The sequence below is a fragment of the Trichechus manatus genome, unplaced genomic scaffold, assembly GCF_000243295.1.
Source record: "Trichechus manatus latirostris isolate Lorelei unplaced genomic scaffold, TriManLat1.0 scaffold00248, whole genome shotgun sequence".
NCBI lineage: Eukaryota > Metazoa > Chordata > Mammalia > Sirenia > Trichechidae > Trichechus > Trichechus manatus.
Genome location: NW_004444184.1, coordinates 1200370 through 1212950, shown reverse-complemented (window position 1 = coordinate 1212950; position 12581 = coordinate 1200370). Strand labels below are relative to the sequence as shown.

The 12581-nt window shown below is 34.5% G+C and overlaps 2 protein-coding genes across 2 annotated transcripts in view; both read left to right on the top strand.

Annotated features, from left to right (window-relative positions):
* The window catches only part of MTCL3 (MTCL family member 3), a 79388-nt gene extending 70111 nt beyond the window's left edge, over window positions 1-9277 (top strand). Inside the window, exons 7-10 of the mRNA XM_023724462.1 lie at window positions 933-1187; window positions 5566-5928; window positions 6017-6096; window positions 7942-9277. The gene's annotated coding sequence lies outside the window, so the exon portion shown is untranslated. The remainder of the gene's footprint in view (window positions 1-932; window positions 1188-5565; window positions 5929-6016; window positions 6097-7941) is intronic.
* Window positions 947-12272, top strand: KIAA0408 (KIAA0408 ortholog). Its single transcript, XM_023724463.1, has 5 exons — window positions 947-1187; window positions 5566-5928; window positions 6017-6096; window positions 7942-9277; window positions 11280-12272. The coding sequence occupies exons 1-5, from the start codon at window positions 1053-1055 to the stop codon at window positions 11451-11453; spliced, it is 2088 nt and encodes a 695-aa protein (XP_023580231.1). The 5' UTR covers window positions 947-1052; the 3' UTR covers window positions 11454-12272.
* Window positions 12273-12581: the final 309 nt, after the last annotated feature.

Sequence of the window (12581 nt, the reverse complement as noted above, 5' to 3'; positions counted from 1 at the left end):
AACCTTGTGAATATCCCCTTTTTAATGTAAATAAACTAAAACTCAGGAAGTTTAGGTGACTTATAACAGAGTTATAGACCTGATATTTATACTGCATCTTCAAACCCTAATACACATACCTTGAATGCTGGAAATCTAATTATTCCAGTTACTATTTAATATAATAGAGGGTTTCCCTGTCAGCTGAGTCATATGTTCTTTTTCTGTTCTCTGAACTCTGATAGCCTCAACAGATTATGGTATATAGCCCATAAGAAGGAACAGAGAGCATGAATAAAATTTAACATACGACTCACAGGATAGTTTTTGATGTTTTCAGATTTTATTTGATGAAGTAAAGTAATGAAAATATTTCTTATAATTTAGTGTGATCTCTTATTGATACATCAGTCCCAGAGTGACTACCAACCTTGGAGTCATAGTTGTTACAGTAATCATTTTGGCATGGGTATGGTCTCTGAATATAGAATTGCAACTATAGTCCAGCACTGGCTCAGGACATTAAGTCACAGAAATATATAATCACGTTGCATCAGAACAGAAAGAGTAATTCAGTTGCAGCAGAATCTGCCATAGTTGTGTAAACATGACCATGTAAATTCGGTACTTCCATTCTTAGATATTCATGAAAAAAACAATTAGATGAAGTGGTTAATTAAAGGTACACGTATATCTCACACATGCATTTAATCATCTTGTCCACTATAATTTTTCTGTCTGGTCTCAGAAAGAAGAGAAGAAAAAAAATACTTTGGCAATACTTATTTATTGACTGTGTGTGTTTCTTGTTTTTAAGCAGATCAGTATCACTTCTTACTTTTGAGTCCAGTTTTCCTAGAGTTTGTTTATGTGAATGGCTCTTGACAAAATCATAAAATATGTTTCCAGAAAGCACATGGGTTTGGAACTCTCTTTTGTTATGTTTACATTAGGCTTTATTTTAAAGGCAAGTGAGACTGCTTCAAATAAAACAACTCCAAGCTTCCAAGAAACAGTTAAGAGAAGGCAGAGACGAGCAGAAACACCTCTTCACTGACACTCACACCGTTGCCATGGACCTTCCTAAGCAGTGGGAGAACACAGAGACTAGCTGGCACAAGGAAAAGATGGAATTACTGGACCAGTTTGACACTGAAAGAAAGGAATGGGAAAGTCAATGGAAGATCATGCAGAAGAAGATAGAAGAGGTACAAGTTGATTTGTTTTGAATGCATTGTAAATGTCAACCTCAGAATGAAAATTAAAGTTAGTCTTGTATTGGAAACTTTATATATATATTTTTAATTCAACCTAATATGGGCATGTCTTAGTAATATTTACTAATCCAAAAATATCATAACCTTAGCCAATGGTGCTTAAGACCTATGCTTATTTTATAGCCTCACATAGAAATTAAGAACTTGAATTGTCATTCCAAAATGTGTCAATTTATTATTTCATGGCCAGAGAGCCTTGATAACAAAAATGAGGTATGTATTTTGCATGAGTTTTAAAAACACCAGGGCCTAGGAGGAAAACTCAAGATAGTAAGACTTAATTGGTGGAACATATAATAGTGAAATTACAATTGGTCATTAAAATATAGATCTTTCCTTTCCTGAGGTGATTTATAAATAATGTCTTCTAAAGGAAATTACATGCTAGATAACTCGGTATAATCAAAAGGAGTGTCATATATCAAACACAGTGGCACTGGACATGAGATTTATTCTGGCAAGGTGTGCTACATTTATTGGTGCATTTATTAGGGAAGGGATTATGAAAAATGACATGCCATAACTCTGACACAAATAGTCCTTTTATCTCCATTAACCATCCCCAGTCTGTCAGGCCTGGAATATTTCCTTCAAGCATTTGCGTTAGTGTATACTCAGGTTTGCTCCAACTGAAAATTATTTATACTTATCTTGCATTCTCCTGGTAACAAGCCATAGTTTTGACTTCTGCGGGTTTATGCATGTTACCAAAGTGTTTGTTTTAATAGACTTTTTGGCCTTTATTCACAGACAATCACAGCATGTACCTTATGTGTTTATAGCACACATATTTTTTGTTATTAACACCCATGTAATTGCTTGTGAATAAAATACAAATTGGCATGCTAAAAGGAAAAAAAAAAAGGAATATCTATTAAGCCCTTCCTCTAAAATAGAACGAAGAAGGTAAGCATGTTGTATACGATTAGAGATTGAAAGGCAAAGAAATGTAACTTTTTGCTTGGGAGAATTCATTTCTTAGCCATCTATAGTTTGGAAAAGGAGCAAGCTCCTGCTTACTCCTTTAGCTCCTCTGCCCAGATATTCATATTGGATCAACAAGGAGATACCTAGGTCAAATCAGAATCTGAACTCTACTTCAATCATAAACTGATGTCTAGTCATGGGTCATTGGCTCCCAAAAGTCTGGGACATTCAGTTAGTAACAGTCTCACAGAATTCTAGCATCCAAGCTGTCTGATTAAATTTTATATAGTCAAATATTTATTCTGACAACTCTATAGATTTCATGTATAGTAAATATTATTTCTACCAATTAACCAAAAAAAAAAAAAAAAAAAGTTGCCATTGAGTCAGTTCAGACTCATAGTGATCCTGTAATGACCCTATCAATTAGCAGGCATTAAACATACTTTAAACAGGATTATTGTTCATATAGATACTGTCCTTTTTAAGACTCATTATTTTCCACATCAGGGAAACAGAAGGATTGCAATGAAGAAATATTTTCTTTATCTTGCATAGTTGTGGTGCTTTTCATGTCTTGCTGTCTGAATAGTGCCTGAGTATACAGCTCCATAGCTGGGAATATACAGATAATGTATTTACCCAGAATGCCCCTAGGTGATGCTCTACAATCCCTGAATATCAGCACTGTGCTCCTCTTATGTTAATTATAGATATATATATATGATTATTTATGTATTAACATATGTGTTGTATATTTTAAAACATGTTTAGAAGGTACTTTCTTAAAGGCTACAAAGCTGGAGGTTAAAAAGACTAAAAAAAGAGAAGGAAAGTATCTTCCCATGTCACAGGAAGAATCCATTTTTAAAAGCTAAAATTAAGAACTCAACACTTAGAAAAATTATATCATGCCGCAAGCACAATAGACTGTATGTGTATAATATTTATCACTAAGTTGTATGTACTAAATCAGATGCAAATTATTAAGCCATGTATTAGGGAATTTTAGATACCCAGGTGCAGACATATAAGTTAAGTGATTTCAAGTGATAATATCACCTAGTGAGAGAATCCAGTGTTGAGTATTAAGACTGTTAGGATTCTCTGTCAGCTGATATCCACAGTCATTGCATTTGCTATTGCAAAACTAAGATGTACATACTTGGATCATTTGAAACCTGGAATAATCCAAATAGAAACTCTGGATACAGTTCATAGATGTCTGGGAACTTTGTGTCACACTGTACTCATTCCTGCTTCTTTCCTTTGGTGGAATGATTAGATAACCATTGACAATGGCTGACTACCTGGTAACACAGATTCCCTTATACAAAATAGGTGGTTTTCCAGCACAAATATTATATTATTTATTTTAACCTTACCTAGGTTCACAAAAGAATTTAAGATGGAATACAAAATTACATATAAGGTAAAGAATGCAAAAACAAAAATAAAAAGATGAGATGAAGACAAGAGGAAGGAAAGTATGTGAAATGCATGTGCTGAGTCTAAGCTTTAGAGCAGCACACAAAATTTATCAGGTGTCTATATTTCAGTATTCAGGGGACAAAAACGAACCTGTTTCCCAGGAATAGCACTTTTTTCTCTTTGGTTTTGAAACTAAAGCAATTTTGTTTTTTCCCATGGCTCCTCAAAAAAAAAAAAAAAAAAAAGCACAATATCACCAACAACATCCTTATACTTAACATGATACTTTTTAGGGCTGTTTCTTATAATATCTCTCAAGGTCAGTGAAAATCATAATGCCCAAAGGAATTCATAAAAATAGTTTTACAGGGGCCTAAACAGTTGATTCAGGGCTGTAGTTTGAGGCTATCCTGACTTAATGATAGATTTATAAGTATCTAAGAAATAAATGGACATGTATCCTCCAGGCATTAACTGTGTATAGTGTTTCTCTTTCTTGAGATTTGAGTAAATACTGAACAGCAATAAATCTGATATTCCTTGAATTGTATTTGTAGTGCAGATATTGATTGTGGCCATTAAATATAGAGTGATTTGCTTTAATAGTTATCTAACCATCTGTCTTGAAATTTGACAGGAACTCTGAAGACCACCTCCTTGTCTATTTAGTGGTGAGCTGAGTGAGTGCCTGCAGGCATAATTGCGATCTATCTAGTCAAGAAGGAAGCCTTAGAGTTCTATTATGTAGAATTCTATTATATCACATAGGACGTTGTCACATTTGTTTCAATCTGGACAAGAATGTATATAGCCATGGCATTAAAAATAATCTCAGTGATATTTAGCCTTGATCAACGTAACTTCTCAAAGTTTCCTTTGCTTGTAAAATGTCTACTTTGGGAATGGAATGAGCTGATTTACTAAATGAGGTTGTCAACTATTCAGACAGTTAAATGATGGCGTAGACATAAGGTCATATATTGAAAAAAATGACTTAGTGAAACCTTCTCTCTGAAAGCAACTAGAGATCATGGCTAGTTATTGATTCAGGTCATTTCAGTTTTGTGCTTCTGTATCATAATATCCATATATAGGAATCAACCAAAAAAAAAAAAAAACCCTTACCGTCGAGTTGATTCAGACTCATAGGAACCCTATAGGACGAGTAGAACTGCCCCATAGGGTTTCCGAAGAGTGGCTGGTGGATTCAAACTGCCGACCTTTTGGCTCGCACCCGATCTCTTAACCACTGTGCCACCAGGGCTCCATATATAGGAACAGGTTTATTTTATTTTTGAGAGTTGATTTCTAGTCAGAAAGGTACAAGTTACCATCCACACTTTGTCCCACTAAAAGTAGTCTTACAGTTCATCAAAGTTGTTCCAGCTAACCTGATTTTAGAGACTCTATTTGGAGGCATAAGTATCTGGTATTGCCAACAGTTAATGCTTCAGCTAATAACTGAAAGGTTAGAGATTCGTGTCCACCCAGATGTACCTTGGAAAAAAGGCCTGACAATCTACTTAGGAAAAATCAGCCATTGAAAATCCTAGGGAACACAGTTCTACTCTGACATATATGGATTTGCCATGAGTCAGAGTCGATTCAATGGCGACTGGTTTTTGAGAGTCCCTAGGTAGTGTAAATGGTTAACATGCTTAGCTGCTAACTGAAAGGTTAGAGGTTCAGGTTGACCCAGAGGTTCCTCAGAAGATTGGCCTGGTGATCTGCTTCTGAAAAATCAGCCATTGAAAACCTTTGGAGCCAGGTTCTACTCTGACACACATGGGGTTGTCATGGGTTGGAATTGACTCAGTGGCAACTGGTTTGGTTTAAGCATTAACACCCAGGGTAGTATATAATAATATGGCAAAGAAAACTCAAAACCGTTCGCTTAGTACCAAAAATATAGTGAATTAGAAAAAAAGTTTTATCTTTATTTTTTTTACAGCTTTGCCAAGAAGTAAAGCTTCGGAGGAAAATCAATATGAATGAACGTGCTAAGACCATTGATCTTGATTGTGAGAAGGTCCTTCAAGACAAAATGGTAGACTCTTCTCCAGATTACCCCATTTCAGGACAATGTGAATTTATAGGGATGAATCACAAACTTGGTCTCGAAAAAGAAAATGAAACAGAACAGAGGTTACTCACTGGAGGAGATCAAATGTGTAAGGAACAAAAAGCAAGACAAGTATCAAAAGTAGGGTTTATGGATCCTTTGGCTGCAGACAACCAAAAGGAATGTGAAGCCTGGCCTGACCTGAGGACCTCTGAGAAAGAAAGCAAGAGCTGTTCTGGTGCACTCAATACAGTAAGTAAGATGTGCCTGGCCTAGAATTGTTTCTAAAGAAATATTTACATTTCAAAGTGCTAACATGCTATTGCTTATATGCATAAAGGCTCTTGAAGAACTTGCCAAAGTTAGTGAAGAATTATGCAGCTTTCAAGAGGAAATTCAAAAGCGGTCGACCCACAAAAGGTAGGCTGGTACATCTGTATGATTACTTGATGTTGGAAAATCAAGAAGAATATTGTTTTTAGTTAAGGAATCCAAACTGCCTCCTATATAAACTTTGTTAGTGGTACTTAACAATGAGTTATAAAAATGTGTTACAGAAACTCCAATTGTATCTTTCTATGTTTACTGATTCCCTAACACAAATCTTCCAATTCTCTTTGCAGTTTGACTGTTAGTAACACTTTACACTTTGGTGTTCAGTTAAGGTAGACCCTCCATAGTAAATTAACAAGTATCCTCTAACGTGGTTCTTTTTCATTTTGAGTATTCGTCCAGTAGAAGAGCATACAACTGGGCTAATCAAGTTAAGTACACTTTAAACAATGTCAGGTTTAACAATCTAGTGTTTTAATTATATAATGATGTTCTACTGAAATATTTTATGCCCAAAAGTCATTTACCTCTATACATTGGTTAAGTATGTACTGGAACCATACATAATTTTCAGTAGAACAACATATTGTAAATATGTACACACATATAAATGATGTCACAGAGAATGCTCTTTCAATTCAGAAACACTATGTAACTGTAAGAGTAAGCTTTAACCAAATTAAATACATATATATTTGAAATTCCCTATACAAGTTAAGTGACAATGGATTGTTCTAGGATCACCAGTTATCTCCTAGTGGGGAGATAGTGCTTATAGTGCTTCTCTATGAAAGACATAATAATGTTTCTCCTTATTTTTCTTTAGCTATTAGGAAGCTCAGAGGGAATTTTTGTGCTTATTTACAATAGATTTTCTTAGCCAACCTTGATTTATACATCATTTTTCCCTGTTGTCCCCCATTTAGTATTTGCTGCTTTTCTCTGTTAGTTGTCTGTTAGTGGATATTTATCTCCCTCTACTTTGTTATAAACGATTTCATAATCTTTTATACGTTAAAGAGATATAAATAAATCAATATGACTAATTAAGTTTTATTTGTGAATCCACATTGTGGGTATATTTAGGTTTTTATTTAGATAACTCAGAAAAGACTTGCCAGTTTCGTTCTACAAATCATACCTGGTAAAAAGCTCTTGCTGTCATTTCATGGCCTTTAGAAAAAAAGCTCAAAATCCCAAAATGTAATTCAAAGACATGATAATTTGACACTGACCTAATGTATCACTCTTATTCCTCGTCTTCCTCCCCATTCTGCTTTATAATCCATCTACACCAAAGTACTCATTGTCCCTTGAGTAGCCACATTATCAGTCTTTACAGTTCACTTTGCCTGTCTGCTCTTTATTCATCCAGGAAAGTCTTAGTTTTCTTTCAAACCCTAGCCCAAATGACGCTTTCCATTTGGAATTACTCATTTATCATTGCACTTTTATTCAGATTTATGTCATACTACTTTAAATGTTATTTCAAAATAAAGAGGCCAAACTTGAGCTTACCTTACAAAATGGATGGTAATTCAGCAGGCAGAGAGGAGGTAAGTGGGCATTTCAGGTAAGGAATGGCAAGAGAAAACCTATAGAAATGGTCATGCCAAATAGTAGAAACCCAAAACACTTATAGTCTAGTCTGAGTGTAAGTGAAGATTTAGATAATGGAAAATTGAGACAAGCTTTGAAAGATAGTTTGGATCAGAGTAAGTAGGGTATTGAATACAACAATGAGAAGTAGGCTTTGTCCTGTAATAAAAGGGACTTGGAGCTGTTGAATCAGAAATTTATATTAAAATTAGGTTTGAGGAAGTTGTGACTCCTTTTCCTATAGCAGAAATCCATTGCTTAAGCCACGATGTCTTTTGAGAGCTTATCATAAATACAGTGATCACTAATATACCATGTTTTATAATTTTTTAGGATGATGTCTGACTCTTCTCTCCGAGACATGCCAAATGTAATAAGTATGCCTCACGGGAACCACATGATCAACAATGACCAGTGCGTTCTTCCAGTTGATTTAGAAAAAGAAAAACAGGAAAATAGAAAGAATCTGAACTATGAGGATGTACTCCAAAGCAATTCTGTGAAAAAACATGGAATTGACACAGTTGATTTGCAAAGAAATGAAATTCCACCAGTTCCGCCTCCAAGAAGCACATCTCGAAATCTACCAAGCTCATATTCTGAAGGTATAGCAGCCTATGAAGGGTTGAAGGAAAGTTTAGACAGCAGTTGGGTGGCTCAAGAGAGTCAAAGTGAAAAGAACTGCAATCCTCATTTCCTTTTGAGGCAGCATGAGATGCCTATGTTGTGTCCAAAGGAAGGGAAGACTTTGAAAGATGGTGTCATATTTTCTTCTTTTGCACCAGAAGTCAAAATAGATAACAAGCCTCCATACAGTGAAGATACTGGTCTTAGCATGTGGTCATGCGGCATTGGGACAAGTGCAAAAAATAGTCCTTCCACATTGTGGTTTCAGAAAATCTGCTCTACCCCCAGTAAGGCAAAATATGAAAAGGTGATCCCAAATCATCCTGCCAAATCTCATCCTAGTCTTCATGTCAGCCATGACTTTAGCTCCTCAGTGGTGCAGAGCAGTGGCCAACTTACAAATTTCAGTTGCAGCTTTGAAACGACCACAAGGAATGAAAAGCTAGCAGCAAAGACTGATGAATTTAACAGAACTGTATTTAGAACAGATAGAAATTGTCATGCAATACAGCAAAATCAAAGCCACTCAAAATCATCTGAAGATCCTAAGCCCTGTGATACCTTAATTACTCATGCAGGTAACATATCAGAAAATGACAATGTGTCTGGTATTCTGAAAACCAGTGTCCACGTGCCTACGCCCACCGAAAATGTGCCTGATAATCCTACCAAAATATTCTCAACAGGCCAAGTAAGACAAATGCAGGAACACCTAAGTCCTAGCAGTTATCGGAATATGCTCCACGAACATGACTGGAGACCAAGTAATTTGTCTGGCCGTCCAAGGTCAGCTGATCCTAAGTCAAATTATGGTGTTGTGGAAAAGCTGTTGAAAACCTATGAGACATCAGCAGGGTCTGCCTTGCAGAATTCTAAGTGCTTCCAAGATAATTGGACTAAATCTAACTCTAATGTCAATGTTGGGACCACATTAAGTCAGCACTTAGAAATGCTCCAAATGGAACAAGAACTTCAGCGAAAGACAGCTATGTGTGGGGCTCAGCAAGTGAAGAAAGGAATAGATGGGAAAAAGATAACAGAGGTGAGAACGTAAACAACAGTATTTTGGTCGAATTATATCCATGTTTAGCAGTTGCTGAGAGTTCAGTCAGTTGCCCAATCATATAAATAGAATATAGGCACATATTTTGGCATCTTCTAAACTTCTTGACCCTTCATTTGTGAATAAATAGAAACCTTAGGATTGTAACTCAACATGAACTTTAATGGAATAACTTAACTATAATAAATAGGCTTAAGAATGTCAAAAAGATCAAGTGTTTTTTGTAAGTGTTTTCTTGAAAAAAATATCAGAATGTGCATTTGTTGGTTTATAGAATTTTATTCTTTTAAAGTGTTCATATTAAGAAAAATCTGTAGAAAATATTTTTTAAATAACTTGTACTTTTCAGTAATTATGTTTGATTGGTTCAGTCATTCCCAATATTCTCATAGGATTAGTCACAGTAATGTGAATATGAGTAAATGACATAATTTTAAAATAGTGCTTTATAAAGTTCTCTTATTTGTAGGAACTGAAAGTGCAATGGAAAGAAAACACAATATTATACTTTAAAAAAATTAAGGTCATTCTTATTTGTATATGTATTTTAGCACATAAATTGCCTAAAAAAATAATAAACATGGGTATCTTTTCATTCCAGTCTGTTTATAAAATACTATAATCTTAACTAGTTATAGGATATAGGAAGTGCAAAGAGATTGGTACTTATAGTGAAGAACTATCTAGCAGTTCCTTTTTATGCATATAATTTTTAAGAACATAACATAAAAGTTATAGGCAGTATATGATGATGATGATGATGATGATGATGATTACTGTTAATAGCCAAGGCTTCAAAAGTCCTAGCTTTACATGATACAGTATGAATGCAGCATAGTTTTAAGCTATGCAGGTTGCCTCCTTCTGGTGTTAAAAAAAAAAAAAAGGTGATTTTCAAACCTTGCAAAAACATCAGTCTACTTCCATTTTACCAGAACCTTGCCTGTTTGCACAGGATACAAATAATTACCCTGCCTTTGTATTTCTCTGTTTTTCTATTTGAGCCCATAAATACCTGTAAGGCCTTATAGCTGGAGATGGGAAACGGAAATATAAATACATTAACCAGCCACAATTATAAACTAATAAGCAATGTTACTAAATGTTTCCTCTTCTTGCATTGATTAGGGGTGGTAGTGGAGAGAGTCCTTTACTGTAGCTCCCTAGAAGTAGTTATTCTTTTTTCCCCCCAGGAACAAATCTAAAAAAAAAAAATAAGTCTCCATAGAGCAAAAAAGAAAATGCAGGTTACTGTCAGTGTCAGGCCATAATCAAAATAAGAGAAATAGAGACCATCCTCATTGCCCATCTCAGATGAACGAGCACAGGCTTTGTTAAAAGAGTCGATAAGAAGAACCAAGGGTATAAAACGTGTTATGGAAGCTTTTTTTTTTTTTTATTGCAAAGATCAGATAATGCTTTTCTTCCATTAAAGTTAAAAAAAAGAAAAAAGAAAAGGAAAGAATAGGGAAGAAAATGTTTCACTCATTGAAAGAATTATTAGTGGGGAAAAAAAGATGGCATCAGATTAATCATTTTGTGTCCTTTTGCTTATAACCTCTTAAAGTGTCAGTAACTTGATATAAGTGGACAAAGCTTCTTCCGTAATTCATTTAATTTGTTTTAACACTGAAACATTTTAATGTCTGACTAAGAAGTATCTGTGGTTCAATCATATCCTCAAAGTTATCTAAATTTTTTGAATCCTGAGCTCATAATTATTTCTACAGAGAGATCCTTGTACTAAAATTCATCAGTGTGAGATCTACCAGATTATCAATACCATATTCCATATTAAAATGTAATTACTTTGATTAAAACAGTCAAGAACACAAAATATTAGGTAAATACCTTTAGTTTTTCAACACTTTTACTTGCATGTAAATATGTTAACATATTAATCCTGTGATTGGAATCCGTAATATGTTAAACGCATCATTGGTTCCCACATATGAGGTGAATGTCTTCATTTGTCCCTTAGGAACCCACGGCAGTGAGATGTTCATATGGAAAAGGGTTTTCCAGACCTGCTAGACCAGCAAATCGCCGTCTCCCATCCAGATGGGCATCCAGATCTCCATCTGCACCCTCAGCTTTTCAGAGAACTGCCTACAACTATACCATTTCTCTGCGATCTGAAGCATCAGTGGTCTAAGTCCAGCCTGGATTGCTAGATTACAAAAGCTCTAGTCAAGCCAATTGCCAAACAGAGCATCTGAGTGTTTACAGCCAGTCCTGTTCTCTTCTGTATCTTTCAAGATCACTAGGACATGCAGTTTAAATCTTAAATTTCCATCAGTCTTCAGTGTTTTTAATCTTTGGAATAATTATCTTCCTGTATTTTGATTTCTTAGAATTTTTTTAATGCCATCCTCATTAATTTTCAAATATGATTTCAGTTGAAACAATGTACAGTATTGTATATTCAAACTTTCTTGCAAGTGACAGAAAGCAAGTGGTTATGTGCATGGCCATGTGTTTGTAGATGCATGTGTTGAAATAGGAAGTATCTTAGTATGTACTTAGATGAGAAGAACTTACGTGCTAGTGTTGACTTTGAAATTATAACATGTATACCTATATACTCTTTGTGTTTATTTTACATTTTTAAAAATATACAGTACCATTTATATTTGTATGCCTCAGGTATTCCACTTAAGGCATTTGAGGTACATATATTAACTAACCATTTTCTCAGCCCCATCTACATTGAAAAATAAGAGTTATACACATATCTAACATTGGCAGACTTTTAAATATGACTCAGAAATACTTTCTTAATCCATATAAGGATAAACTAATACTATTGATCTCCTTTGCTTTTGCTTTTAAAGAAAAATGTCACAGTTTTAACAGATCAGCCTTCTAAAGGAAGCATAAAATGTTCACAAACATTTTTATATATCATTTGGTAGTATATTGTGACTTTATACTTGATCCTCAGAACGAGTATCATGAGACCACTTTATAAATGACATGAGTAAATGATGACTTTCTTTTGCTTCAGGAGCAAATATTCCTTAAATAGGATGTAAAAGAAAAAAAAATTTTAATAACATTGAATTCTGTTTTTTTGTTAGAATTGTAATAAGCTTTTTGTTTAGTTGCTTTATCTGGAGTATTATGTATTTAGAGGTAAGTCATTCATGTTTTCCTTTTTCTTTTTCCCTAAAATTATGAGGTAAAAGACTAATTCACATTTTTATTAACAAGAAATAGTATTTGCTGAGAGCTGAATTATAGTATCTTTCTTATGCTATGCTATATTAAAAAAAAAAAAAAA

Bases quoted from the DNA above. Each gene is read 5' to 3' on its own strand.
- KIAA0408 (XM_023724463.1), top strand. From the start codon at position 1,053: ATGGACCTTCCTAAGCAGTGGGAGAACACAGAGACTAGCTGGCACAAG. The intron at 6,097-7,941 runs GTAGGCTGGTAC...ATAATTTTTTAG, and splicing joins AAGCGGTCGACCCACAAAAG to GATGATGTCTGACTCTTCTC. The intron at 9,278-11,279 runs GTGAGAACGTAA...TTTGTCCCTTAG, and splicing joins ATGGGAAAAAGATAACAGAG to GAACCCACGGCAGTGAGATG.